The 25,397-nt window shown below is 47.6% G+C and overlaps 1 protein-coding gene and 1 long non-coding RNA gene across 2 annotated transcripts in view; both read left to right on the top strand.

Annotated features, from left to right (window-relative positions):
* LOC134488509 (uncharacterized) overlaps window positions 1-25,397 on the top strand; it is a 679,404-nt gene that overhangs the window by 43,111 nt on the left and 610,896 nt on the right. The window lies entirely within an intron of this gene.
* On the top strand, window positions 339-24,448 carry MPND (MPN domain containing). The gene is made up of 12 exons (XM_063290958.1): window positions 339-556; window positions 4,570-4,800; window positions 6,289-6,448; window positions 7,957-8,032; window positions 9,189-9,285; window positions 14,537-14,609; window positions 16,098-16,174; window positions 17,470-17,638; window positions 17,928-17,998; window positions 19,591-19,680; window positions 21,389-21,481; window positions 24,289-24,448. The coding sequence occupies exons 1-12, from the start codon at window positions 341-343 to the stop codon at window positions 24,373-24,375; spliced, it is 1,440 nt and encodes a 479-aa protein (XP_063147028.1). The 5' UTR covers window positions 339-340; the 3' UTR covers window positions 24,376-24,448.

Raw genomic sequence — 25,397 nt, forward strand, 5'->3', positions numbered from 1 at the left:
CAAATCTTGCCGTTTCCCCACACCCTTCAATAATGAACATTTAAAGCCCACCCACTCACCCCCCCCGCCGCAAAGGGGAGCTGTGCCCTTAACGGAAAAGGGGGGGGACCGTCCCAGGCCTCAAAATCTGTTTTCCGAGCTTCTAAAGAATTGGCCCTCGGTTCCTAAACCGATTGCTGCATTCGTGAGGACTAGAACTTTGAGGTTTTCAGAAAGGAACTAAAGCCGAACAGCTGTACTTTGCACTCCACAGTCTGGATTGCTGGGGGAGGAACGGATCCCCACCCGGAGGCGCCTGTGATTTGACGAGCCTTCTGCGGCTCCAATTGCTCCCTTAGGCATGGACGCGGAATCCCTGGCCGGGGATGAGTGTCCGGAAGAAGACGAGGAGGAGCTGGAGGCCGGCCTGGAAGACCCTGAGCAGGACAGCGTGGGGAAGGCGATCCCGGGCGAGCGCGGCTGCTGCATCCTGACCCGCCGGGGAATCACGCTACGGGTCCTTCTGAAGGACGGGCTTATCGAGCCGGGAGAAGGAGTCCTCTCTATTTACTATTTGGTAAGGGACCCTCCCTTCTGCCCCTCTCTCGGGGGGGTCAAAAAAGTCAAGATGGCAGCCACGAAAGTGCGATCAAAGTAGTACAGCACTATTCCCTGATTTGTTTAAATGTCTGTGGCTTTTGCCTCTCTGGCTGCTGTGCACCCTACCTTCTTTCCCACAATTTCTGTCTTTCAACTCAGCTGCTGAATAGTCCTGCATGGGGAGGCGGGGGCACACACCAGGACTCTAACTGAACCCAACAGGCTAGGTTCGCGCAATATGCTTGCTCACCAAAACCTAACTTGGCTGAAAAATAGCCAAGCTCAGCCTATGTACTGATTGATTGCTCTGGTTTTTATTCCACAGCAGTCTGTCAGACCCTCAGCGTGACATTGCATGAATGCAGCTGCTAGACTGATTTAGTTAAGTGTGAAAACAGCCACTTGGTCTGGGGGAGTCTCTCTTGGCAAGCCATTAACTAGATTCCGATACAGGTAGTCCTCACTTAACAACCATTCATTTAGTGATGGTTCAGACTTATGACAGTGCTGGAAAAACTGACTTACGGCCAGTCCTCACACTTATGCCTGTCGCAGCAGCCCTGCAGTCATGTGATCACAATTTGGCCGCTTGGCAACTGGTTCACATTTATAACCATTGCAGCATCCCATTGTCGTGAGATCGCCATTTTCAACCTTCCTGGCCAGCCTCTGGCAAGCAAAATCCAATGGGGTACTGCGTGATTCGCTTAACAACCGCATGGTTCACTTAATGCCTGTGGTGATTTGCTTAAAAGCCTCTGCACACAACGCTGTAAAATTGGGTCAGATTCACTTAATGACTGCTTCGCTTCGCAACCAAACTTAAGGTCCCCATTGCGGTCATTAAGTGAGGACTTCCTGTATACCCTAAGCCAGTGTTTCTCGACCTCAGCCACTTTAAGATGCGTGGACTTCAACTCCCAGGATTCCCCAGCCAGCATCTTAAAGTGGCTGAGGTTGAGAAAGACTGCTCTGTTGTGCCTGTCTAACCATGGTTTGTTTATTTATCTATACAGTACAAATATGTATTTATCTCTACAAATTTTCAGTCAGTCAATCTCAACCATCAGCAAATTGCATAAAAACCATAATTAAAAAAGGTAAAACAAGACGATTCTGACCTGTATCCGTTGTTACCTGGCAAAACACAATTTTGCAACCATACAGGCAAGTTTCAGGTAGTTTCAGATCTGAGCGAAGGAGGTTCACAGAATAATTCTGCATTCTTCCCAAGTATTCATGTAGCAGGCGTAGATATAAATAGGTGCACCCCAGAGTGGGTTTTTAGAATACCTACCCTGGAAAAACGCACGGGGGAGGAAGTTCTGCTTGGCCCTGGGAACTGGGAGCCGCAAGAGGGTTTAAATATTTTGCAGATTCGTTTGCAAACCAACTTCTGTTGCTCTGTGGCAATCCGTTGGCTTCACTCTGCTGGTCACATCACTTGCCCTCTGAAAGAATTCTAGTGCGGCCTGTTCATTTTCTTTCTTTCTTTCTTTCTTTCTTTCTTTCTTTCTTTCTTTCTTTCATTCATTCATTCATTCATTCATTCATTTATTAAATTTATATCACCGCCCATCTCCCCCAATGGGGGACTCTGGGCGGTTTACAATAAAAGCAATAATAAAAACATCTAAGCTTCAATCACACTTTAAAAACATAAAATAAGATACAAAATATAAATATAAATATAAATATAAAATCCAAGAGGAGATGGAATTCCAGTCAATAGGGGGTGCTATGGTACCAACCACCCCCAGGGGGTGCATTAAAAGTGCTGCTGGCAACTCTTAGCATGCCATCATGCAAACATTTATGGACCACTCACTTTGTGGGACTCCAGGTGGCTTCCGGGATCCCAGAAAAACGCAGTAGGAAAATACCCATTGCATGATGTAATACAAATCATAACCAAAACTGGAGACAAACTTCAAGGCAGCCTTATGACCCTTAGCGCCTTTCGGCTCTGCCAAATAAGCTGGAAAGTGCTTTCTTCGAGACAGAAGGTACGGGAACCCACAGACCTCAGCCCCCCGATCCCTTCAACTCAAGGTGGGTGAGGACCCACAGTATTTCCTCTCTGAAACTTTTTGGGAAAGACCATCCTGCACACACCAGGTGTCATGTTCACTGATTCAATGTAGTTTGTACATCGTACCGTTTCCCATGCCATGGCGCTGACGCGCGTTTCTGTTTGGGAGGGAGCTGCTGTGAGACCTCGTGCCAAGCTCTGCATGTGAAATCAGTACAATGGAATGTGTTTGGGTTATGTGCTCTGCTCAAGGCCTTTTCCCGCAGACCATCAGGAACCGTTAGGAGCACCTGGGATTGTGAACGTGGGAAGACTCTACGGGGGGAGGGATCTCGTCTGCACCGAGGGTTTTTAGTTTGCATTTGGCACGCTTTCATCATTCTCAGCCTTCTCTGTGATCCTGCACACTATTCTTTAATAAATCAGATATTTTTGAATTCCTGCTCATGAGTCTGATGGTGTTTTAGAATAGGCAACCATTACACCAGGTAGGGTTTTATAGGTGATAACTGGCACTTGAGCCTGGAGACAGATTCGTAGCCACTGCAGTGACCAGCAACATCCGCCTGGGCCCTCTGTTTACCTCCTCGAGTTAGTAAATGCATTGAAATAGCTGAGTTTGCACCATGCGCTGAATGTGAGCTATGGGTTGCAAACCACGGTGGGTGGCTGAATCAAGCAAAACTTGTTGGCTGGCTTGGAGAGAGATGGTGATGGAGAACCCATAATTGCCCTGTTTTGTGGTTTGTTTGTTCTTTTAACCTTCTATCAGTATATTTGGTCCCTGGTCTCTGGCTGAGTTTGCACGATTCATTCGCAGCTCAGCCACAGATCTCGTGGTTGTAGTCACACAGCAGGTGAAACTTGGTTGATTTTAACTTTGGTTAGCTGGGTTCCTTTAGGGGAGCGTGTAGATCCAGCCAGTTTGTTGCACCAATGCAGAAAACGGGAGAATTCAAAGTTAAGCCTGTTTTGTAGGCCAGCCGCTGTGTCGTGGGAACTTAAAATGAAAGCCATCCTGGATCCTTTTAATCTGGATGCTGTGATGAATAATAAAAAGATATAGCTGCGGGGGCCCAGGAGAAGGGGGCAAAGAAACTCAAGGGATGTTCCTGCATGTCCTGACATCAATGTCGCTTATGCGAGATGCACGAGGGTTCAGCCTTTGAGCTAAAGGCATCCAGGATTGTTTTTACTTTGAGCTACACAAAGGAATTGGGACCTTGACTGTACATCATGAGGAAAGGAGCACAGACAAAATTTTTGAGATCAATCCTTGACAGTGCTGGAAAAACTGACTCATGACCAGTCCTCACACTTAGAACCATCACAGCAACCCCTTAGTCATGTGATCACAATTTAGGCAGTTGGCAACTGGTTCACATTTATTTATTTATTTGTCGCATTTTTTTTCACCGCCCATCTTGAAAACGACTCTGGGCAGTTTATTTATGACCATTGCAGCATCCCGTGGTCACGTGATCGCCATTTTCGACCTTCCCAGCCAGCCTCTGGCAAGCTAAATCCAATGGGGAACCGCATGATTCATTTAACGACCACATGGCTCATTTAATGCCCAGTGATTCGCTTAATGACCACTGCAAAAAGGTCATAAAATCGGGTCAGATTCCTTTAATTACTGCTTCACTTAGCAACCAAATTTCCAATCCCAATTGTGGTCGTTAAGCGAGGACCACCTATAGACACATACACACACAGCATGAGGAAGGGTTTAAAATGTCACTGTGCACCCTCTTAAACTTTAGTTCTATCTTAGTGAGCAGAGCTGCTGGCGGTTAACTACAATTTGCTTCAGTGTGGCATATTGAGCAAACTAGCATTGCATTGGTGGTTCTCACCACTAAGCCCCACTCAAGGAACTTCATGTAGGTTTAGCATGATGGGTGAATCCAGCTTCTCAGTCTCCTGCATGCTCACAATCCTTTCGTTTGTCTCAGGGAAAGAAATTCTGGGGCGACCTGCTGACTGATGGGAAAATCGCTTGGCAACAGACCGGGCAGATCTTCAACTCCCCCAGCGCCTGGGCAACATATTGCAAGAAGCTGGTCAACCCCGCCAAGAAGTCCGGCTGCGGCTGGGCCTCGGTCAAGTACAAGGGGCAGAAGCTTGACCAATATAAGGCAGTCTGGCTGAAGAAGCACCAACCGAACGCTCCTCCTGCAGAGGAGGTAAAATCTCATTCTTTGCTTCAGGCTTTCTTCCAGATTTTGTTTTTATAACTTCCTAGTCTGGAGGTCTGGAGGTAGGGACGCGGTGGCGCTGCGGGTTAAACCGCTGAGCTGCTGCACTTGCCGATTGGAAGGTCGGCGGTTCGAACCCGTGTGATGGGGTGAGCTCCCGTTGCTAGTCCCAGCTCCTGCCAACCCAGCAGTTCGAAAACATGCAAATGTGAGTAGATTAATAGGGACCGCTTCGGCGGGCAGGTAATGGTGTTCCGCTTAGTCATGCCGGCCACATGACCACGGAGCAAGTGTCTATGGACAAACGCCGGCTCTTCGGCTGTGAAACGGAGATGAGCACCGCCCCCTAGAGTCGGACGCAACTGGGCTTAATGCAAGGGAAACCTTTACCTTTACTAGTCTGGAGGTGGCCAACTTTTTTCGTTCACGGCACCCCAGCTGTTCCCAAACTCTGCATCATAGTGCTGTAGCGAACTCACTACAGATAGTCCTCAACTTATGACCACAATTGGGACCGGAACTTCTATCGCTAAGCAAGGCTGTCGTTAAGTGAGTCATGCCCAATTTTATTTATTTTATTTTATTTTTATTTCTTTAGTACATTTTTCCACCGTCCATCTCAAGCATGACTCTGGGAGGCTTACAATACATTTTGTAAGAATTTATTCTTTGCTGTGATCATTAAGCAAATCACTGTAGTCATTAAGCGAATCCAGTTTCCCCCATTGACTTTACTTGTCGGAAGCTGGCTGGGAAGGTCGCAAATAGCGATCACATGACCCCAGGATGCTGCAACTATTGTAAATACATGCTGGTTGCCAAGTGCCCGAATTTTGATCAGTTGACTGCAGGGACATCGTGACGGTTGTAAGTGCGAGGACTGGTTGCAAGTCACTGTTTCCAGCACCGTCGTAACTTTGAATGGTCATTAAATGAACGGTCATAAGTTGAGTACTGTAACAGGTTCATTTATTACATAGTAAAATATCCCTTTGGCATCCTTATGAGTTCACTGCAGCACAGCTTAGGAACCATGGTCCTAGTCTAATCTACAGCTCTGGGGTTTCCTGGTGGTCCCCCACCCAAGTCCTGCTAACCAGATGTAATCATGCTCCACTTTCTCAAGATCAGTCGATGTTCACCAGGTGCTTTCACCTTCTGGGACCCCACTGAGTAAAACAAGGCTCCTCTCCTGGTGTTATTGCCTTGTCCCGAGATTTGGGAGGTGGAGTTGACTTTCCAATGCATGCTACCTTTCTGTGTGGTCTCCCATCCAAATAATAATGACTTCTGCCCTTGCTTAGCCTTTGGAAGTCAGCCACAGCGGGCAAGGTGCTGCCCCCTAGCAGGGATTTATGGGGATTGCATGCCTGCAATGGAGGGGCTGAGCTGACGAGGCCCCGGTGAAGCAACGGAGTCCCACGGGGAGAGGTCTGCTTTGGCTGTTTGGTGCCTTATCCCTTCCTCCCAACCCAGAGTTTGATGAGTGAAGTGGAGGAAGATGAACTGGGCGAGGAGGAGGAGGAGGACGCCAGAGGGATGAAAGCAGCCTTGTCTGACTCCGTGCTGGCCAAGAAGCTGGACGAGAAAAGCAGGAAGCCACTAGCTAAAAGTCTCGCGGATTTGCACAGCGCGGGTGAGTGTGTTTCGCCCGCCGAAAAGGCAGCGCTGCACTGCTTGAATTTCTCACTTGTGTACTGGGAGGTGCAGTGATGTCCACAGGTAAAGGAAGTCCAGATGGGCATGGCCACCGTCCTGACTTTTTTGCCATGTCCTGCAGATACCTGTGGGTAAGTGCGTAACAGCCGGGCCATACGGGCCTTTTCTAGCTTCCAAAAGTGACCATTTGCAGCCAGGAATGACCTTAACGGAGGTAAGCTCCTGTGTTTTGATATCCCAACTTAGAGATTTTTTTTTCACTTAGAATCACAGGGTTGGAATGGACCATGGAGGTCATCTAGTCCAACCCCCTGCCCAGTGCAACCAATGGCTGCCCAACCTCTTCTTGAAAACCTCCAGGGGGGGAGCCCCCACACCTTCAGAAGGCAGGCCGTTCCACTGCTGAAACAAAACTATTTTGAATTTCTGCCTGCTATGGGGCTTTCCCAGATCTGTTCATCCTTCCTTGTGCTAAATAGGGGGGAATTATTTGCGCTCTGCGCATCAGCTTTGTACAGGAACCACGAATAGCATTTCTGCAAGCAAAGCATCCTTTCTTGGGGCATTGAAGGAGCCACATCCTTCAGGAGGATTGGCACGGATGTCTGGACGGCTAGCCGAACATGCGTGTGCATGTATGGAAAATAGTTTCACCGGGAGCAACAGGAAAGCAGGGGCAGCTGTGCGTGTGCAGAAGCACTGTGAAAAGCAAAGCGTCTGTGTCAAGCATTGCACAGGACATGGCTGCTTTAATGCTCAAGAGTAGCATCTTGCATGAGTCAGCATGGATTGTGAGGCACTCCCTCAAAGGTGTCGCCCAGGCTGTGACGATTGGTGTCAGAACTGTGAATCAAAACATGCCAGTAGGGGTACCTCCTCCCCCTTTTTTATGCCAGAGGGAGGGGGGAAACGTAGGGGGATTTGGGAGGTTGGGTGGAAGGACGTGTTGGAGGGAGGCTCGGAGTCCAAATCCTAGAAAGACCTCCATTTCTTAGAATGGAGGAATATGAGTGTTTATTTAGCACCTGGGAAGGCAAGAATTCACATGGGAGGCCTGTTCACAACCCGTTTTATATTTCCTAAAAGTTATTTCAATCCCTTGTTTAAACATGGGCCAAGTGATTGCCCTGTTCCGTATCTTCCATCAAGTCAGGTTTCCTCCACTATCTAGAAAGAAACAAGGAATTTCCAAATCTGAAGAAGTTTTGGCGGTGGCAGCAAAACCAGCAGATCCTTTAGATCCTCTTAGGCTGGCTGGGGAATTCTGGGAGTTGAAGTCCACCCTTCTTAAAGCGGTTGAGCTTGAGAAACAGTGCTTTAGAGAGACCTTTTAATTAGCTTCTAATTCTGAAGCCAGAAAGAACATAGAAAAAGCACCCCAAAAACCAAGAGTGACACGGCTCTAGAATATTACTGCCATGTTTTGCATTTACTGGATTTTCATTTTCCAGCAGTGACTGGCAGATTATTTTTTTATCCCCCCAGATAACAGCAAGAGGCTGGATTGCCGGAACCGAGTCCCTGTCCGCTATTGCAATCTGGGGAGTCGAGATTCTGTCAGGTACTTTTATCCAGTATTGTGTCCTGTTTAAGGGTGGGTTTGTTTGTTGATTGATTGATTGATTGAATTTCTATCACCGTCCATCTCCCCCACCACAGGGGGACTCTGGGTGGTTCAGGTAGGATCGCAAAAATTAAAATAATTAAAATGCAATGAAAACAACAACGGAGGACTCAGTGACCGGATTCATGGGGGAAAAGTAGAATGATGGAGGCTGCTTAAAAATAAATCTTCTTTGCAAATCATGAGAAACAATTGCTACATTTTTATTCTGCACTGGCCAGCCCCTCCCTCCCAGCCCAAGAGCCAATCAGAGGTAGCGGGGAAGATGCTGGACTAGGAGGGGGGAGACCCGGGTTCAAGTGCTACCTCAGCCACAGAAGCTCATTGGCTGACTCTGGGCCAGTCCCTCCCTCTCAGCCCAAGAGCCAATCAGGTGTGGTGGGGAAGGGGCTGGACTAGGAGGGGGGAGACCCGGGTTCTAATCCACCCTGGTGGTCTTTGGGTCCCTCCCTCTCAGCCCAAACTACCTCACAGGGCTCTTGTTGGGAAGAATAATTGGAGGAGTGGGTGCTAGACTTACCACCTTGAGCTCATATATCAATCTAAGAAAGGAAGAAAGAGAGAGACCGCTCTTAGGGATCTCTTCCAACTCAATGCATGCAGCTTGAGAAAAGATCATTAAGAGACCCTGTGATAATCAAATCTCTGAAGGCCTGCTTTCTCTAGAAAGCTGATGGAGAAAGCCAGAACACTGCAGTTATTGGACTCTAATTACTAGAAAGAAACTATCTGGGGTGAGGGGAGGCTGTTCCGTAAGGCAGGTGCCATACCACTTTCTAGGCCCACCAGGTGACACTTCTGCACCCAGGGCACTGGACCGTGCCCACTCTGCTCAGTTTGGTGGGATGGGCAGAAACCACCAGGGGGAGGTGGTCCCACAAGTAACGTGGCGCTGTGATGGGTGCAGCTTTAAAGATGACCGCCAGCACCTTGAACTGCACCCAGGAGCCTCCTGGGCGCCAGCGCAGCAACGGTGTTACGTGGGTGTGGCGTGACACGCTCAGTACTGCACATGCTGTTGGGTTCTGTATTCCCCAAAGGAGGATTCTAGTCCTCATGATCACAAGGTCTGGGGTGTTTTGCTTGCCTTTAGGAACCCACATACCTTGGTGGAGGTGACGTCTTTCGCAGCCCTCAACAAATTCCAACCTTTCAACGTGGCCATCTCCAGCAACGTTCTCCTGCTCGTGGTGGGTTTTGCGTCTTGCGTTGGGAATGCTGCTCCAGGGCCGGCTGGGGAATTCTGGGGTTTCTGGGTTCAGCACGTTCAGAGGGCACCAGGTTGTGAAAGGTTGGTTTGGTGAACATTTTTGTTGAGTTTGACTTATTACAAGTATTTGTATACTGCCCAGTGGTTTTTTTTCCCCGTAGGTTTATTCAACCTATGGGGAAAAAAAATCAAAGCAGATGAATCCACTGAAGGCAGATAGAGGGGAACACTTATGCAACAGACAACCAGGGTCCACCTCCAACAGCCAACTCAAATGGGCCGGTCTTACCCACCCGGTGGAAGGTGGGTGGGGAGGGGGCTAAGCAAATCTTTGGGGAGGGAGTCAAAATGGGAGCATTGCTGCGTGGGTTCACATCCCCTTGTATACATGGAGAGACATGACCAGTGGCCTCCATGGGAGGTGGTCAGAGTGACGGAAGCAGCGTCATGACACAAGCCCCTCCCCTTTTCTACAGGCATTGCAATACAAGTAGTCCTCGCTTAACGACCACAATCGGGACTGGAATTTAGGTCGCCAAGTGATGCGGTCATTAAGCGAATCCAGACCCGATGTTACAACCATTTTTGCAGTGGTCATTATGTGAATCACCATGGTTGTTATGTGAACCACATGGTCACTAAGTGAATCACATGGTTCCCCATTGATTTTGCTTATTGGAAGCCAGTGGGAAGGTCAAAAATGGCAATCACACGACCATGGGACACTGCAATCGTTGTAAATGTGTGACAGTTGCCAAGCACCCAAACTGCGATTACACGACTGTAGGGACACTGTGGCAGTCGTAAGTGCGAGGAAAGGTTGTAAGTCGGTTTTTCAGCACCATCGTAACTCCAGACAGTTGCTAAATGAACAGTCGTTAAGCGAGGACTACCTGTACATGTGCTTTAAAGGGGCAGAGCTTATGGGACAAGGTCACAATGCTGCTCTTGTCATTCTGAGCTAATCATTGAGGGCCTGCAGATCCTGCTGGACACGACCCTGCGCGTCTCCTTGCTGCACCTAGGCGCAGCCGATTCCCCCGGAGGAGACGGCTTATTCACTTATTTATTTTGAATTTTACGGCCATCCCTCTCACCAAAGCAGTTCTGGGTGGTGAGCCAGATTTAACATTGCAATAGTAACAATAGCTATAAAACACAAAATGTCATCAAACGGTGAGGACAGTCCAATGGTTCTGTAACCCAGAAGAGAGCCTGGAGCAAAGCCATCTCGAGCTTTCTAGATCAATACCTGTTCATATACACTGAATAAACAAACAAACAACACATTTCACAGGGGACTTGGCAGCCAGTTGGCAACCGATGCAGCCACTAGAGAACGTGTAATTAATTGGTTTTATTTATCTTTCAAACATTTAGGCTGCCCAACCCCGACAATTCTGGGTGGTTTAACTTATAAAAACGATTAAAAAAAAAACAGAAAACCCCAGAAGCATCATCTGGAGGGTGAAACAGGCAACTCTCACCCCGCCGCACGGGCATAGGCTGACCGTACGTCCCGTTTTGAATGGGACAGTCCCGTTTTTTTAACGTTTCCAGACCATCCCATCATTTTAATATTTTGTCCCGCTTTCTTAAAAACCTTACTGAAAAATGTGAAAGTTCCCGCGAACCTGTCAGAAGGCAGTCTGACTTTGAGTGGAAGGAGGGGGAGCTCAGCAGAAAACGGCGGGAAAAAAGCCTCAGAGCTCAACCGGGTGGGAAACCTAAAAAGAAAAAACGGGATCAGCTGATGGGCAGTGATCAAAGGGCCAGCCGATTGGCTCCTGCCTTGAAAGGGTGGGAAGAAAAGAACGTAAAAGCACGGCCAGAGGAGGAACGGCTTGCCGGGGACAACCATTCACTAGACTCTCTGGCCCAGCCTTGCCTCTCGCTGACAAAGGAATCCAAAGATTCCCAGCCTGAGAAAACCAGAGAAGTTCCTGCCTGCCGATCCAGCCCATCGCCCAGCCCTGCCCCGTTTTGCCATCCCAGTGTCCCGTTTTTGTCTCAAGGAAATATGGTCAGCCTATATGGGGATCAAAGGCCCCGCAATCACCAGACCCCATGGCCTGGGCAGACAGGCAGGTTTTAATGCTCTTTTAAAGGCTGGTAAAGTGGGGGCCATGCAAATCTCTGGCAGATGCTGTTCCAGAGGACGGGTGCCACGGCAGAGACAGCCTGCCTCCTGGCTCCTGCTGGATGGAATCGCTTTATGGACGGGACCAGAAGAGAGCCAGCTCTTCAGGATCTTCCCAAGCAGGCAGAAAGCCTGGGAGACAGGCAAATCTCTCAAATAACTGCATAGGACTTTAACCAGCACATTCCAACAGGAGCCAAAAAAATGGGAAAAGCCGAGGTTACAAGTGGTTGTAACCCGAGTGCCGCAAGGAATGGCGATGAAGGTGGGCCCCTGCAGGAAGGCACGGCTGCGACTGGTTCTTGGAGAAAGCCACCCTGCACCTATTACAGAGGATGGACTACTGCGATGGGCTGTACAGGGGGCTGCCCTTGAAAACCATCCAGAAGCTACAGCTGGTAACCAGTGCGGCTCATGGAGCATGGGTGTTTCAGGGGTTTGGTGTGATCACTGCTTGGGCTGCTGTGTTCTGTACCAGCTGTAGCTTCCAGAATCAAGATTGGCCCCATTTATCATGGCCTTCTGGAAGTCGGTTAAGATGGATTTGTCCTGGACGGACACTTGAGGTAGACTGGGAGATGGCCTAGAGCAATCTTTCTCAACCGCGGCAACTTTAAGACATGTGGACTTCAACTCCCAGAATTCCCCAGCCAGCTGGCTGGGGAATTCTGGGAGTTGAAGTCCACATGTCTTAAAGTTGCCACAGTTGAGAAACGCTGGCCTAATGGCTTGTTCTTGTTGTTACTGATATTTATTAATTTTGCATCATGGATATTTTAGTTGTTTTATATGTGTGTGTGTGTGTGTGTAATCTAATTAATGGGGGGGATATTTATTTTGTACTTAAGCTTTTAACAGATGTTTAAGAAAGTTACACCAGAATAAAGATACTAAAAAAAAGGCAAAGGAACATTAAGGGTTGATGTGATAAAACGCTGTTTTGCAAACTTCCAAGAACTGCTGAGATTTGGCATCTTCACAAGTTGTTGTTGTTAGTTGCCGCTGAGTCATTTACGACTCATGGTGACCCCACGTATGACAGAACGAAATGCTGTTCGGTCTTGCGCCATGTGCCTGACTGTTCCAATGTTCGCATCCTTTGTGGCTGTGACTGTATCAATCCATCGCATCGAAGGCCTTCCTCTTTTCCGCTGGCCCTCGACTTTACCAAACACGATGTCCTTTTCAAGATATTGGTCTTTCCTGACAATGTGCCCAAAGAATGAGAGTCTAAGCCTAGTTATCTTGGCCTCTAGGAAACATTCTGGCTGTATTCCTTCTAAAACTGATTTGTTTGTTCTTCTGGCACTCCATGATATTTTCAAAAATCTTCGCCAACCCCACAATTCTAATGCATCAATTCTTCTTCTATCTTCCTTTTTTAACGTCCAACTTTCACAGGCATCTGTGGCAATTGGGAAGACCATGGCATGGGTCAGACGCACCTTTGTTTTTAAACTGACCTCTTTACTTCCGAAAACTTTAGATAAGTCTTTGATGGCAGATTTTCCCAGCGCGATACGTCATTTGATTTCTTGATTACTACTTCCCTTGGCATTGATCGTTGATCTGAGCAGCCTGAAATTGTGGACGACTTCAATTTCTTCTCCATTTATTGTGACATTGTTTATTGGTCCATTTGTGAGAATCTTCGCCTTCTTCACATTCAGGTGTAGTCCGTATAGCTGGCTATGATCTTTGATCATCATCAGCAAGTTCTTCAAGTCTTCTTCACTTCCAGCAAGCAAAGTTGTAGCATCTGCATAACGCAGATTGTTAATGAGTCTTCCACCAATTCTGATACCCCATTCCTCTTCGTGCATTCCTGCTTCTTGAATTATTTGTTCAGCGTACATATTGAATAAGTAGGGTGAAAGGGACGCGGTGGCGCTGCGGGTTAAACTGCTGAGCTGCCGAGCTTGCCGATCGGAAGGTCAGCGGTTCGAACCCGTGTGACGGTGAGCTCCCGTGGCTAGTCCCAGCTCCTGCCAACCCAGCAGTTCAAAAACATGCAAATGTGAGTCAATTAATAGGCATCGCTTCGGCAGGCAGGTAACGGCGTTCCGTTTAGTCATGCTGGCCACACGGAGGAAGTGTCTATGGACAAACGCCAGCTCTTCGGCTTTGAAATGGAGATGAGCACCGCCCCCTAGAGTCGGACGTGACTGGACTTAATATCAAGGGAAACCTTTACCTTTACCTAGGGTGAAAGTATATAATCTTGCTGCACACTTTTTCCAATTTTGAACCACTCGGCGTCACCGTTTTCCGTTCTAACGACTGCCTCTTGATCCGTGTACAGGTTCCGCATGAGTACAATTAAGTGCTCTGGAATTTCCACTCTTCGTAATATTAGCCATAACTTGTTAATGGTCCACCCAGTGAAATGCCTTTGCATAATCAATGAAACAGAGGTGAACATCTTCCTGGTATTCTTTACATTCAGCCAAGATCCACCTGACATCAGCAATGTCTTTACAGGTAGTCCTTGTTTAATGACCATTCATTTAGCGATGGTTTGGACTTATGATGGTGCTGAAATAATTGACTTACGACCAGTCCTCACACTTAAGACCATCAACTCATCCCCGCAGTCGCATGATCGCAGTTTGGGTGCTTGGTAACCAGTTCACATTTTACAACCACTGCAGCATCCTGTGGTCACATGACTGCCATTTTTTACCTTCCCAGCCAGCTTCTGGCAAGCAAAATCAATGGGGGACTGTATGATTCACTTAATGACCATGTGATTCGATTAACAACTGCTGCAAAAAAAGTCATAAAATCAGGTCACATTCGGCTTAATGACCGCATTGCTTAGCAAATGAAATTCCGTTTCCAATTGTGGTCATTCAGTGAGGACTACCTGTACGTTTAAGAAAAAAACAAAGAAGGAAACAGTGGTTTACTTGTGGTTCTTTCCATCTGTTGTGGAGCTGAAGCTAAGCTGTCTGCTTAAATTTAGAATTGGTCTCTGGGCATGGCTGGTCCTGTTTTGGACAACGATCAGAGGTCAACCGTTCTTGGAGCTGAGTTCTGGGTCCTGACCGTTGTCACACTCATACACTTCCTTTTTCACCTTCTCTCTTAGGATTTCCACAGTCACTTGACAAAAAGTGAAGTGGTTGGTTACCTGGGAGGCCAGTGGAATATCAACAGCCAATGTAAGTCCCGTTGGGTTATCTCAAGGTGAGCTAAAGGTTGAACATGCAGGAATTTGGTGGGATGGCTTTTTCCTCCTCCATATCTGCTTGGGAGCAAAAGAAACATGCTTTCTCGTTTTTTCCACCCAAATCTTGGAGACAGACATAAGCCTGGAGGTCTTCAAACAGAGCTTGATCATCCATCAGTGAAGCTGTAGTGGATCCTGCACTGAAGAATGGAGTGGGCTAGGTGGCCCCTAAGATCTCTTCCCACTCCATGATTTTGTAACTCTGTGATTTATGTTTGAAGCCCCTAAGGTGGTTTGGTTTGCCGTCACTAAGAGAAGCAGTCACACTTTGCCGCCGCATCACTTAGTGACAGCAATCCAGGTCCCAACTGCTGTTGTAGGTCGAGGACTACCTGTAGTTGTGTGAACTCAAACATTGCTGTTTGCCTTGTGGAACCAAACCACGTTAAATCAAGCCAGAGTTAGTGACACACAGAGCCACAAAATAATCCAGTGAGTTGTGTGAACCCAGCCATGGTAACACCTCCAGAGAAATCTTTAAAATATGCAAGATTTTATCTGTTTGTTATCATAACCCTGCTGTGTGTAGGTATATGAGAGAGACCTTGGGAGACTGGGCGAAGAGAAGCTGCCACAGGAACAATCAGAAGAGAGACAGCTGAGCCCACAGCTGGATAGTGGGTGGGGCAAGAGGCTCAGAAGGGACTCTCCCTAGCTTCTCGGACTGTACAGGAGACAGGAGGGGGAGGATGATACTTTCAGACCTGCAAGATTCTGTCGATGAAGCCTTACAATAAAGTAGGATTAGTTCCTCTGGTTGTGGTTCCTATCTGGTTTACCCCACAAGGCCAATATCAATCTTGCAAGTATGAAAGGGTCCCTTCCAAGCCTCTTGCCCTTCCCATTATGCAGCTGCGGGCTCTGCCCTCTTATCTGACCATTCCCTAGGCAGCATCTCTTCGCCCCGTCTCCCAAGGTCATTCCCACATACCTTTACATAACACTCCCGTTCAGGCTCATGCCCCCCGTCTCCTTTCCAGCCTGAGAAACTAGGGAGGGTCTCTTCTGAGCCTCTTGTCCTTGCCCTTCCCATTATGCACATGCGGGCTCTGCCCTCTCTTATCTGACCGTTCCTTTGGCAGTGTCTCTTCACCCCATCTCCCAAGGTCTTTCCCACATAGCATTACATCACCCTCCCCTTCAGGCTCATCCCTCCTGTCTCCTTTCCAGCCTGAGAAACTAGGGAGGGTCCCTTCTGAGCCTTTTCCTCCTTCCATTATGCAGCTGTGGGCTATGCTATCTCTTATCTGGCCGTTCCCTTGGCAGCATCTCTTTGCCCTGTCTCCCAAGGTCTTTCTCACATACCATTATATCATGTTTTGACCCTGGTTGATGTATAATGTTGCAAATGAACAAAATGGGAGAAAAATTCCTTGCTGAACCCGTAACCGTATAATCTCTTGGCTGCATTCTGTTCCAGTGCTGACAGTGCTGAGGGCGTTCCCTTGCCGGTCCCGACTTGGAGATGGAGAATTGGCAGCTATTGTGGAGGAAGAGGTGAGGGGATGGGTGGAAATGAGAGGGGATCCCCTTGGATCCTTGGAAAGATCGCTTGGAAAGATCCCTTCCAGTTTTTAAGCGCTGCTGGGGCAGCGTCCAATGATCATCATAAAAATGTGTAATTTAAAATATAGATGATAATTTATAATCATCTATATTTTAATACTTTGTTGATGTGGTTGCAAAAGGTCAATACCAACTTGATGGCACAGAAATAATTGTTATTAACATTTATATACTTCCAAGAAATGAAAATGCTTTGCTTGGATTATAGGATGAGTCTTCCACTCCCAGAATTCCCCAGCCACTGTATAGGATTCTGGGAGATGAAGTCCACACATCTGGAGTTTGGTGGTGGCTGGAGTTATACTAAGTTGGTCAAGGGATGCCCTTCAGCAGTGTTTCTCAACCTCGGCAGCTTGAAGATGTGTGGACTTCAACTCCCAGCAACTCCCTTGCTGGCTGGGGAATTCTGGGAGTTGAAGTCCACAAATGCTGGCTGGGGAATTCTGGGAGTTGAAGTCCACACATCTTCAAGCTGCCAAAGTTGAGAAACCCTGCCCTACAGATTGTTGCAGGACTCTGCCCCATCAGCTCCAGCTAGCATGGCCAGTCTACATGGATGATGGGTGGTGTAGTCCAGCACTTTACCCCATGATTTAAGGCACGTATGGCCAAATACTTGGTGCTCAATGATTTTGGAGTGGCCTGTTGAAGGTCACAGAGAGGGGATAATGTTGCAAACTGGGTCATGCCACTCATGCCGGACTTTATGTTTTATTTTGCGGGGTCTGTTTTAATTAACTGTGGCTGTGTTCATACAAAATGAATAATCTGGTCAGCTAGAACACAGTGGCTTCAGGGTAGAAACTTGATTAATTTTTTGTGGCTCGATGTGTCATGCAATCTCAGCTGTCTGGCTACTTTACAAGCCAATGGTTTGTGCAAAGCCAGAACATGGATTAATTTACTAACCAGGTTAAACATATTGTGTGAATACAGACCAAGATTAGGTGATTTGAAATTTAAAATGCCAGAAAGTTGAAATAGGCAGCTGGGAGGAGCTTTGGAGGCAGAAAAGAGGAGGATCAAGGGCCATTTCAGGCCTGGGGGTCTTATCTCTGCTATAAGCAAAGCAGATATTCTCTGCCCCCAGTAAAAGGAAGCTAATTCAAGAGCATTGTTGGCAGACCAAGATCCTTGGAATGAAATAATTTATAGAGACCAGTTGAGCCCAAAAGACAAATGGAGGAAAATTAACTGGGTACTGAGAACCATCTTGTCCTTTCCAGATCTGCCAAAATCTCTTCCTGCGGGGACTGTCCCTGGTGGGTTGGTATCACAGCCACCCATTTAGCCACCCTCTGCCCTCCTTACAAGACATCGACATGCAGATGGATTACCAGCTGAAGCTTCAGGGGACCAGCAACAGCTTCCAGCCTTGCCTGGCACTCATTTGTGGTAGGTTGCAAAGGCGGGTGCCCTGTTCTTCCTCCCTGTTGCAACTGGGAGCTCTGAAAATCTTCCAGAGCTTCCTCCCCTTTTCCTTTAGGAATGGCTGGAAATGATCGGAATGCTAGGAACCAGGCTGCCTTTCCAGCTTGTGGCACGTGGGAAAAGCGGAGAAGGGAAGCATTTCCTTTGTCGTCCATGGGAAGAATGAAGAGGGCGGTCTTTGCATTTCCAAAACGAGGCGTGGGTGCAGGAACTTCTGACGGCTCATTGAAGCTCTTCTTTCTTACCTGCCTAGGTCCTTACTACCACGGCAACCAGGGTCTAGAGTCGAAGATCACCCCATTCTGGGTTATGCCCCCTCCCGAGGTAGGTTTGATTATGTTGGCAGATGCTGGGAAAGCCTTTAGCCCAGGAGAGGTCAAAAAAGTCACACACCAAGCATTTCTATAAAAATAATTTATTTACAGAAAGTAAAAACAAAAGCAAAACATTTAAAGGACTTAGCTCCCTTTGGAGCAAGCCTTGCTCGCCTACATTGCCGGCAGAGAAAAAAGAGGAAGTGAGAAAACAAGTCCGGGCAGGTCCTCCCCCCAGGCTATTTTGCATGAAGCACGTGGGAGGAGACAATCAAATGCAACCCCTTCACCTGGCCAAAAATGATTAGGCACAATAGCAGTCTTAATCTGTTAGTAGGAAAACCTCAACAGATTATCCTTGCCACCAAGTATTGGCTGCACAGAGGGTGGTCTGCATGAACTGATGGCAGCCCTTAAGGATTTTAACTGGGTGGAGCGACCAGCTGATTCACCCTTTTCGACTTAAAAACCACTGCGGTGATGTTCAACTGACTCAGAAAGAGCTGGAGAAGGCTCTGGAACTGCAGAGAAGGCTCGAGGGTCTGGCAGATGGCTTCCAGCTTGGAGGCTTGGCACCCATGTCCTTAAAACTAAGCATAAACCTGGGTTCTAAGGGCTCAAAACAACCTTATAACAGGTTGCCTTGTTAAGAGCCACGGAATGGGCTCAGATCTGGCCCCTAAAGCAAGGCTGCTTGATTCTCAGAGGATTAAAATGTTAGCAACCCTAACCAGGTCTGCATGTGTAATGGGGGCTCAGCCAATGTTAGTTAAGTGCCACCACAGGTGGATGCAACTTCGAATCACATAGAAGTTTCCAGCTGCCAGATAATGCGTTTTTGCCAATAAAATTTCTTTTATTGCTCAGGAGATACAGGTAGTCCTCAACTTACGACCACAATCGGGACAGGCACTTTGGTCGCTAAGCAATGCAGTCATTAAGTGAGGAGGCATCACACGACTGCACCCAACTTTACAACCTTTTTTACCGTGGTCTTGAAGAGAATCCGGCTTCCCCCATTGACTTTGCTTGTCAGAAGCCAGCGGAGAAGGTCGCAAATGGCGATCACGTGACCCTGGGATGCTGCAACTGTTATAAAGACATGCTGATTGCCAATCACCTGAATTTTTATCATGTGACCGTGGGGATATTGTGCCGGTCGTAAGTGTGAGGACTGGTCGCAAGTCACTTTTTTCAGCACCGTTGTAATTTTGAACAGCCGCTAAACGAATGGTCATAAGTCAAGGACTACCTGTATTGTCTCTTAAGGAGAGGTTCCATTTAACGTGAAAGGTGACCTAATTTTTGTGGAGTTGTGTGGTGGTGGGCAGCTTAACTCTTCTCCCACTGGTGAGCAGGAAGAGATGCCCCTGCTTTAAGAGCTTTCAGTGAAATTGTTTCGTTAAAAGAGTGGCATCTTTTCTTCAAGATTGTACACTACGCCTGGAAAAACGTGGGGCTGCTTTAACAAATCACGCAGGGCTCAAGTCTTCTACCAAACCATTTTCAGAGCATGCACGAGCCTAGAAACCAGTGATGTTTTATCCAGGGACCAAGGACTCAAAACTCTTGTCTTTCTTTCTTCCCACCCCCACCCCCCAGCAAAGACCTTACGATTACGGCATCCCCATGGAGGTCGAAGTCACCTACATCCAGGATGGATTTTTAACTAATGATGTTCTCCATGAAATGGTATCCTGTTTCTCTGAATTGTCTTACAGAAGGGTCATTTGCTGGCACCACGACCCAGCACATCACTGTTGTGATGTAAAAACATCCCTCCCCTCCCCTCCCCTCCCCTCCCCTCCCCTGTATTCTCTTCTATTGGTTAAACATTATTGGGTCATTGAAATGAAATTTACAAGGGAGGTAATACCTGCCCAAGAAGCTCCTAACCCTCTAGGATAGCAGGTTTAACTCTGTTTCTCAAACTTGGCCACTTTCAGACATGTGGTCTTCAACTCCCAGCATGCTGGCTGGGGAATTCTGGGAGTTGAAGTGGCCAAGTTTGAGGAACACTGCCCTAGAGAGGAAATAGGTTTATACCAGTTGGCTACCTCAACTGAGGGTGGCGTTCTAGGATTCAGACAGGTGTCTTTCCCAGCCTTACCTGAAGATGCCAGGTTCACTAATGATCAGGAGGTGCTGTGTGACCAGCTTCACCCTTATGGGGACTCAGCAGATATACATAGCCAGATCTTTGCTGTGGCATTTGAAGCTTCTCCTGGAAACTGAACTCCTGAATATATACAATGCATTAGCTTTAACAGCTGTGCAGGCTGTGAAACTCAACAAACTTGCAGGAAGAGATATGTAGAGTTGGGAGTCACCAGGAGTCGGGGGGCATATAAATTTAAATAATAATAATGATAATAATGAAGGCAGAGAATTGGAGAAGATCACAGAGTATCAAGATCTGAAAATCGAAGTTGAAAGATTATGGAATAAACCGGCTGTGGTGGTCCTAGGGGTTATCGGCACACTGGGTGCCATTCCAAAAAGCCTCGGACGGCACTTAGGAAATCTGCGCATTGACAAATTTTCCATCTGTCCGTTACAAAAGGCCACATTGCTTGGATCAGCACATATAATATGCCGATATCTTATGACCGCCGAAGTTCTTGGGAAGAACTTGATGCAAATGAAGGCCAACACCAGCTAAAGAACTGGTGGCTGTATTTCACATTGTTGTGTATAATAATAATAATAATAATAATAATAATAATAATAATAATAATAATAAAAAAAAAAAAGGATCTTTCTGAAAGGTATATACAGTTGTGTTTCCCTTAAACTCTCAAAGCAGAGAAATACAGATGTCACATTATGCCATGCTCCTGTGTACGGGGTTTATTTTATTTTATTTTATTTATTTATTTATTTATTCAATTTCTATAGCTTCACATAACTTCCACCTCCCCTCTTGGTCAGGGGGAAATGTCTCTGTGTTTGTGCAATGTATATCTGGTGCAGTGTTTCCTGCAACATTGATCACCAGGAGGCAGAATATCATGAAAACCTCTGTGCATGGGGGCATGACATAATGTAACATCTGCATCTCTCTCTGATTGCTTACGGGAAAATAGATTGTACAGACCAGTATATCTCAACCTCGGCAACTTTAAGAGAGGTGGACTTCAACTCCCAGAATTCCCCAGCCAGCTGGGTGACCTTGGGCCCATCCCTCTCTCTCAGCCCTGGGAAGACGACAAAGGCCAAGGCAGACCACTTCCAAAATCTTGCCAAGAAAACTTCAGGGACTTCTCCAGGCAGTTGCCAGGAGTCAAGACTGACTTGAAGGCATGCACACAAACTTATATTCCAGTTTAACTCACATAAGAACAGCAGGTCGTATAATGTATCCTTGCCTTCCACTGTCCATTTTCCAACCTGCTTCTAGATGGTCCTGGTGGATTTCTACAAAGGGGCACCTGACATGGTAAAGTTCCAGGACCCGTGGAGTCAGGAACAGACTTACCTAGATAAGCTCAAGGTAAGACCAACCTGAATAAGTGGAGACAGGGCCTCCTGAAGGCCACTGAAACCTTAGGTAAAGGTAAAGGTTTCCCTTGACATGAAGCCCAGTCGCGTCGGACTCTAGTGGGCGGTGCTCATCTCTGTTTCAAAGGCAAAGAGCCGGCGTTTGTCCGTAGACACTTCCTCTGTGGTCATGTGGCCGGCGTGACTACACGGAACGCCATTACTTGCCCACCAAAGCGGTCCCTATTAATCTACTCACATTTGCATGTTTTCGAACTGCTAGGTTGGCAGGAGCTGGGACTAGCAACAGGAGCTCACCCTGTCAGGTGGATTCAAACCACCGACCTTCCGGTCGGCAAGCTCAGCAGCTCAGCGGTTTAACCCGCAGCGCCACCGCGTCCCTTACTGAAACCTTACTCAAGCCAATTTCAGCTCTTCTGAACCAACTGGGTCACCCTGAATTCACCACCACACCCCATGACCCCTCTGTCTCATGGGCAACAGCACTGGCGTGTAAATGACATCAGAGACAACCAACAGATGCCGTGTTGCTTGTCTCTGATGTCATGTTTGCCCCTCCTCCTAGGCTGACCTTGAAAGAGAGGGGGCGGGGTTCTTTCCTGCAGGGGCTCCATGGCCCATCAGTAAAGGCTGGTCGAGTGATTGACAGCTGTCTTTCAAGTTAGACAATGCAGTCGAGGAAGAAGCAGCTGAGCCAGCAGGAAGAGATGCTGGATCTTTTTTCTGCCCAGTAAATTAGCTTTTGATTGCAATTCGCCACACCAAATTCTGCTCTCAGGAGGTTGGTTTTTCAACTGGGCTTTAGTTTCACTCATTGCGAATGTCCAGTTGCAAAATTCAGAGCTGTTTTTATTTGAGACTCTCTCTCTGTTTAAGTAAAGACCCCAGAATGTATAGGGCTTGGTGGGGTGAGATGCATGTCTGAGCAGCTTCTGACTCCCTCTTCCTAACCCCCAGTACCACCATATTGTTCCGGGGTGCTATATATTTCTGAGACTCAGTTGAGCCATTTGCTTAGAATCACAGTTAGAAGTGACTTCAGATGTCTCCTGGTCCAACCCTACCTTAACTGTGCTCGATCTGCTAAGGCAATTTGGGCAGGTGACTGTCCAGCAAGACCTCCAGTGAAGGGAAACAAGAGCTAATCTTTCTACTTGCTGGAGGCTCAAGAAATCCCTTGTAAGAGCGGACTTGAATCTTCTGCCTTGTAATGTCAATCCACTGGATCTCATCCTGCCCTCAGAACAAGTCTGCTGCCTGTGGTGGCCCTTGAGGTATCTGAAGACTAGTTCAGGCGACTAAGGTGGTGAGGGGTCTGCAAACTGAGTCCTGTGAGGGGCGATGTGATAGATCACCCTTTGTAGGACTTGCTTTGCAGACCCCTCACCATCTTACTGGCCATCCTTTGGACTTGCTCATTCGTCCTCTTAGATTGTGGCACCCAAGGCCGGACTCGGTGTTTCGGGCGGGCTGACGGAGAGTGGAACTTTTACTTGCTGTGATGAACTCTGTGCTCCTGTTCATGCTCCCCAAGATTGCACCTGCCTTTTTAGCAGCTGCATCACGCCGCTGGCTCATGTCTGTAGGTTGAGTCACGGCCACTGGATTTCTTTCTTGTTGGTTGAAACGTTTCGCTGCCTGTCCAAGCAGCTTCTTCAGTCTGGCACAGTTTCAACGTTTCAACCAACAAGAAAGAAATCCAATTGCCATGACTCAACCCACAGACAATTCCACCTGGATGACTGAGGATCTTCATCGACACTCCTGGCTCATGTTTAACTTGTGGCCAAGGAGGACACCCTGTTCCCTTTTACATGTGCAGCTGCCAAGCCAGGTCTCCCCACTTTTTTATTTGTGCCTTCCATTCTTTTACCGGAATGCAGAACCTGACATTTTCCCCTGTTCACTTCCACCTTCTTGATATTGGTCCACTGCTCAAGCTTGTTGAGATCTTTTTGAATCCCTCCACCACCCCCACCCCCACCAAAGTATTAGCCACCTCTCCCAGCTGTGTGATCTGCAAACTTGCTTAGCATCCCTTCCTCCTGGTCATTAATACAAGTAGTCCTCACTTAACAATCACAGCAGGAACCAGAAAATCGTTAAGCAGTGCAGTCATTAAGTGAGTCACCATATGACCCGACCCAATTTTATGACCATTTCTACGATGGTCGTTAAGTGAATCCAACTTCCCCAATGGACTTTTTTGCCAGAAACTGGCAAAACAACGGTTGCTAATCGCAGTCATGTGACCACTGCAACCGGTCGTAAACGCAAACCAGTGGCCAAGTGCCTGAATTGCAATCATGTGACCATGGAGGTGGTGCGACGGTTGTAAGCGTGAGTATAGGTCGTAAAGCACTTTTTCCAAGGCCGTCGTTAACTTTGGACCATCATTAAATGAACGGTCATTAAGCGAGGACTACCTGTAAAGGTGTTGAGCACCCAGGACCAAGCCAGTAGTTCTCCACTCAATACTTCCAAGCTGATGGGGAGCCATTTCAGAGGCTCTCCAAGTGTGGTTATTCGCCCATTTCTTAATCCATTTAGCAACGGTGTACCTCCTAGCCGATACTTTACATTTTATTAATGAGCAGTAAAAGAAGAACAGTTTTTAAACCCTTAAATCAGCGTTTCTCAACCTTGGCAGCCTGAAGATGTATGGACTTCAACTCCCAGAATTCCCCAGCCAGCCTTGCTGGCTGGGGAATTCTGGGAGTTGAAGTCCATACATCTTCAAGCTGCCAAGGTTGAGAAACACTGCCTTAAATGAATGCCACCTCCTATCCTTTCTTGCAGGGCTCCCTGGCCTCCAGGACACCCAAGGACCAAGGCTTTGGACATATACTGGAGCAAGTGTACGCCGCCCTCCGACACAGCAGCTGACGAAGCAGCTTTTCTAAGGGGTCTGGGCTTGAGTTGAAGACAGAAATGTGTTGGGATTGACCCAGGATGCAAAACCAGAGCTGCAAGCCCTCACGGGTGTTGGGGAGGGAAAGGACGGGGCCAAAGTGGATCCTTTTAATATTTTTGGAATCATTTGCATGAGCTTTGGAGAAGCTTGTGACCCAGCCACATACAACAGCTTTGGAGGGGGGGGGGTTTGCTGGAAAATGAAAGTACCCCCTGATGTGTTAGCAAGTAGATCGGTGCTCCCATTTCACGGATAGCAGCAGAGAGCTTAACTAGTTTAGTTTGAGGGCGTCCAGAGATTTAGCTTGCCGACAGCACTATTAGAACTCGTGACTCAAAGCAGAGATGTGGCTCGCCTGCCAGCTCCGTCTGAAACTGTCGTGTTATCAGGCTGGCCAGGAAAAATGCATCTGTGACCCATTTTGAGCAAAATCTCCAAGAGGGCTGGCTGGGGAAGCAGGGGCGAAGTTTGTAAAGGTCCTGCTAAAATGGGCCAGGGAAGAAAATAAAAGCTATGTTTGAAATCCCACCCTTGCGGGGGGGAAAAAAAAATCAGTGCACGACTGGGCCACCCTGCTTGACTGAAGGAGAAAGATTCCTAGGGAGAGAAGTGAGGATGCCGTGCTGCAGAAGGCCACCCTGTTTTTCTCTTAGACCCCTTTCTCCAAAGAGTGAGGTTTGGGAGGGAACCCCTTTGTGGACCCAGAGAGGCTGAATGATGAGATGGAGAACCCTGGTGGAGGCCTGGACGGGAAGATTATGAAATGCCAGCCTGTGGGAGTGGTCTCAGCTCTAAAAGGGTCTTTGCCCACTTGAGAGGTATAGGCAGTCCTCAACTTACAATCACAACTGGGACAGGAATTTCTATCGTAAGTTGCGGTCGTAAGTCGAGTCACCATGTGACTGGACCCGATTTTACGACCATTTTTACAGCAGCCGTTAAGCGAATCCAGCTTCCCCAATGTGCATTTTTTGCCAGAAAATGGCAAAAGTTG

This window comes from Candoia aspera, chromosome 1 (assembly GCF_035149785.1).
Source record: "Candoia aspera isolate rCanAsp1 chromosome 1, rCanAsp1.hap2, whole genome shotgun sequence".
Lineage (NCBI taxonomy): Eukaryota > Metazoa > Chordata > Lepidosauria > Squamata > Boidae > Candoia > Candoia aspera.

Excerpts from the sequence above, each read along its gene's own strand:
- MPND (XM_063290958.1), top strand. The coding sequence starts at position 341 with ATGGACGCGGAATCCCTGGCCGGGGATGAGTGTCCGGAAGAAGACGAG. Across the intron at positions 557-4,569 it reads TCCTCTCTATTTACTATTTG|GGAAAGAAATTCTGGGGCGA; the intron begins GTAAGGGACCCT and ends CGTTTGTCTCAG. Across the intron at positions 17,999-19,590 it reads GGGTTATGCCCCCTCCCGAG|CAAAGACCTTACGATTACGG; the intron begins GTAGGTTTGATT and ends CCCACCCCCCAG.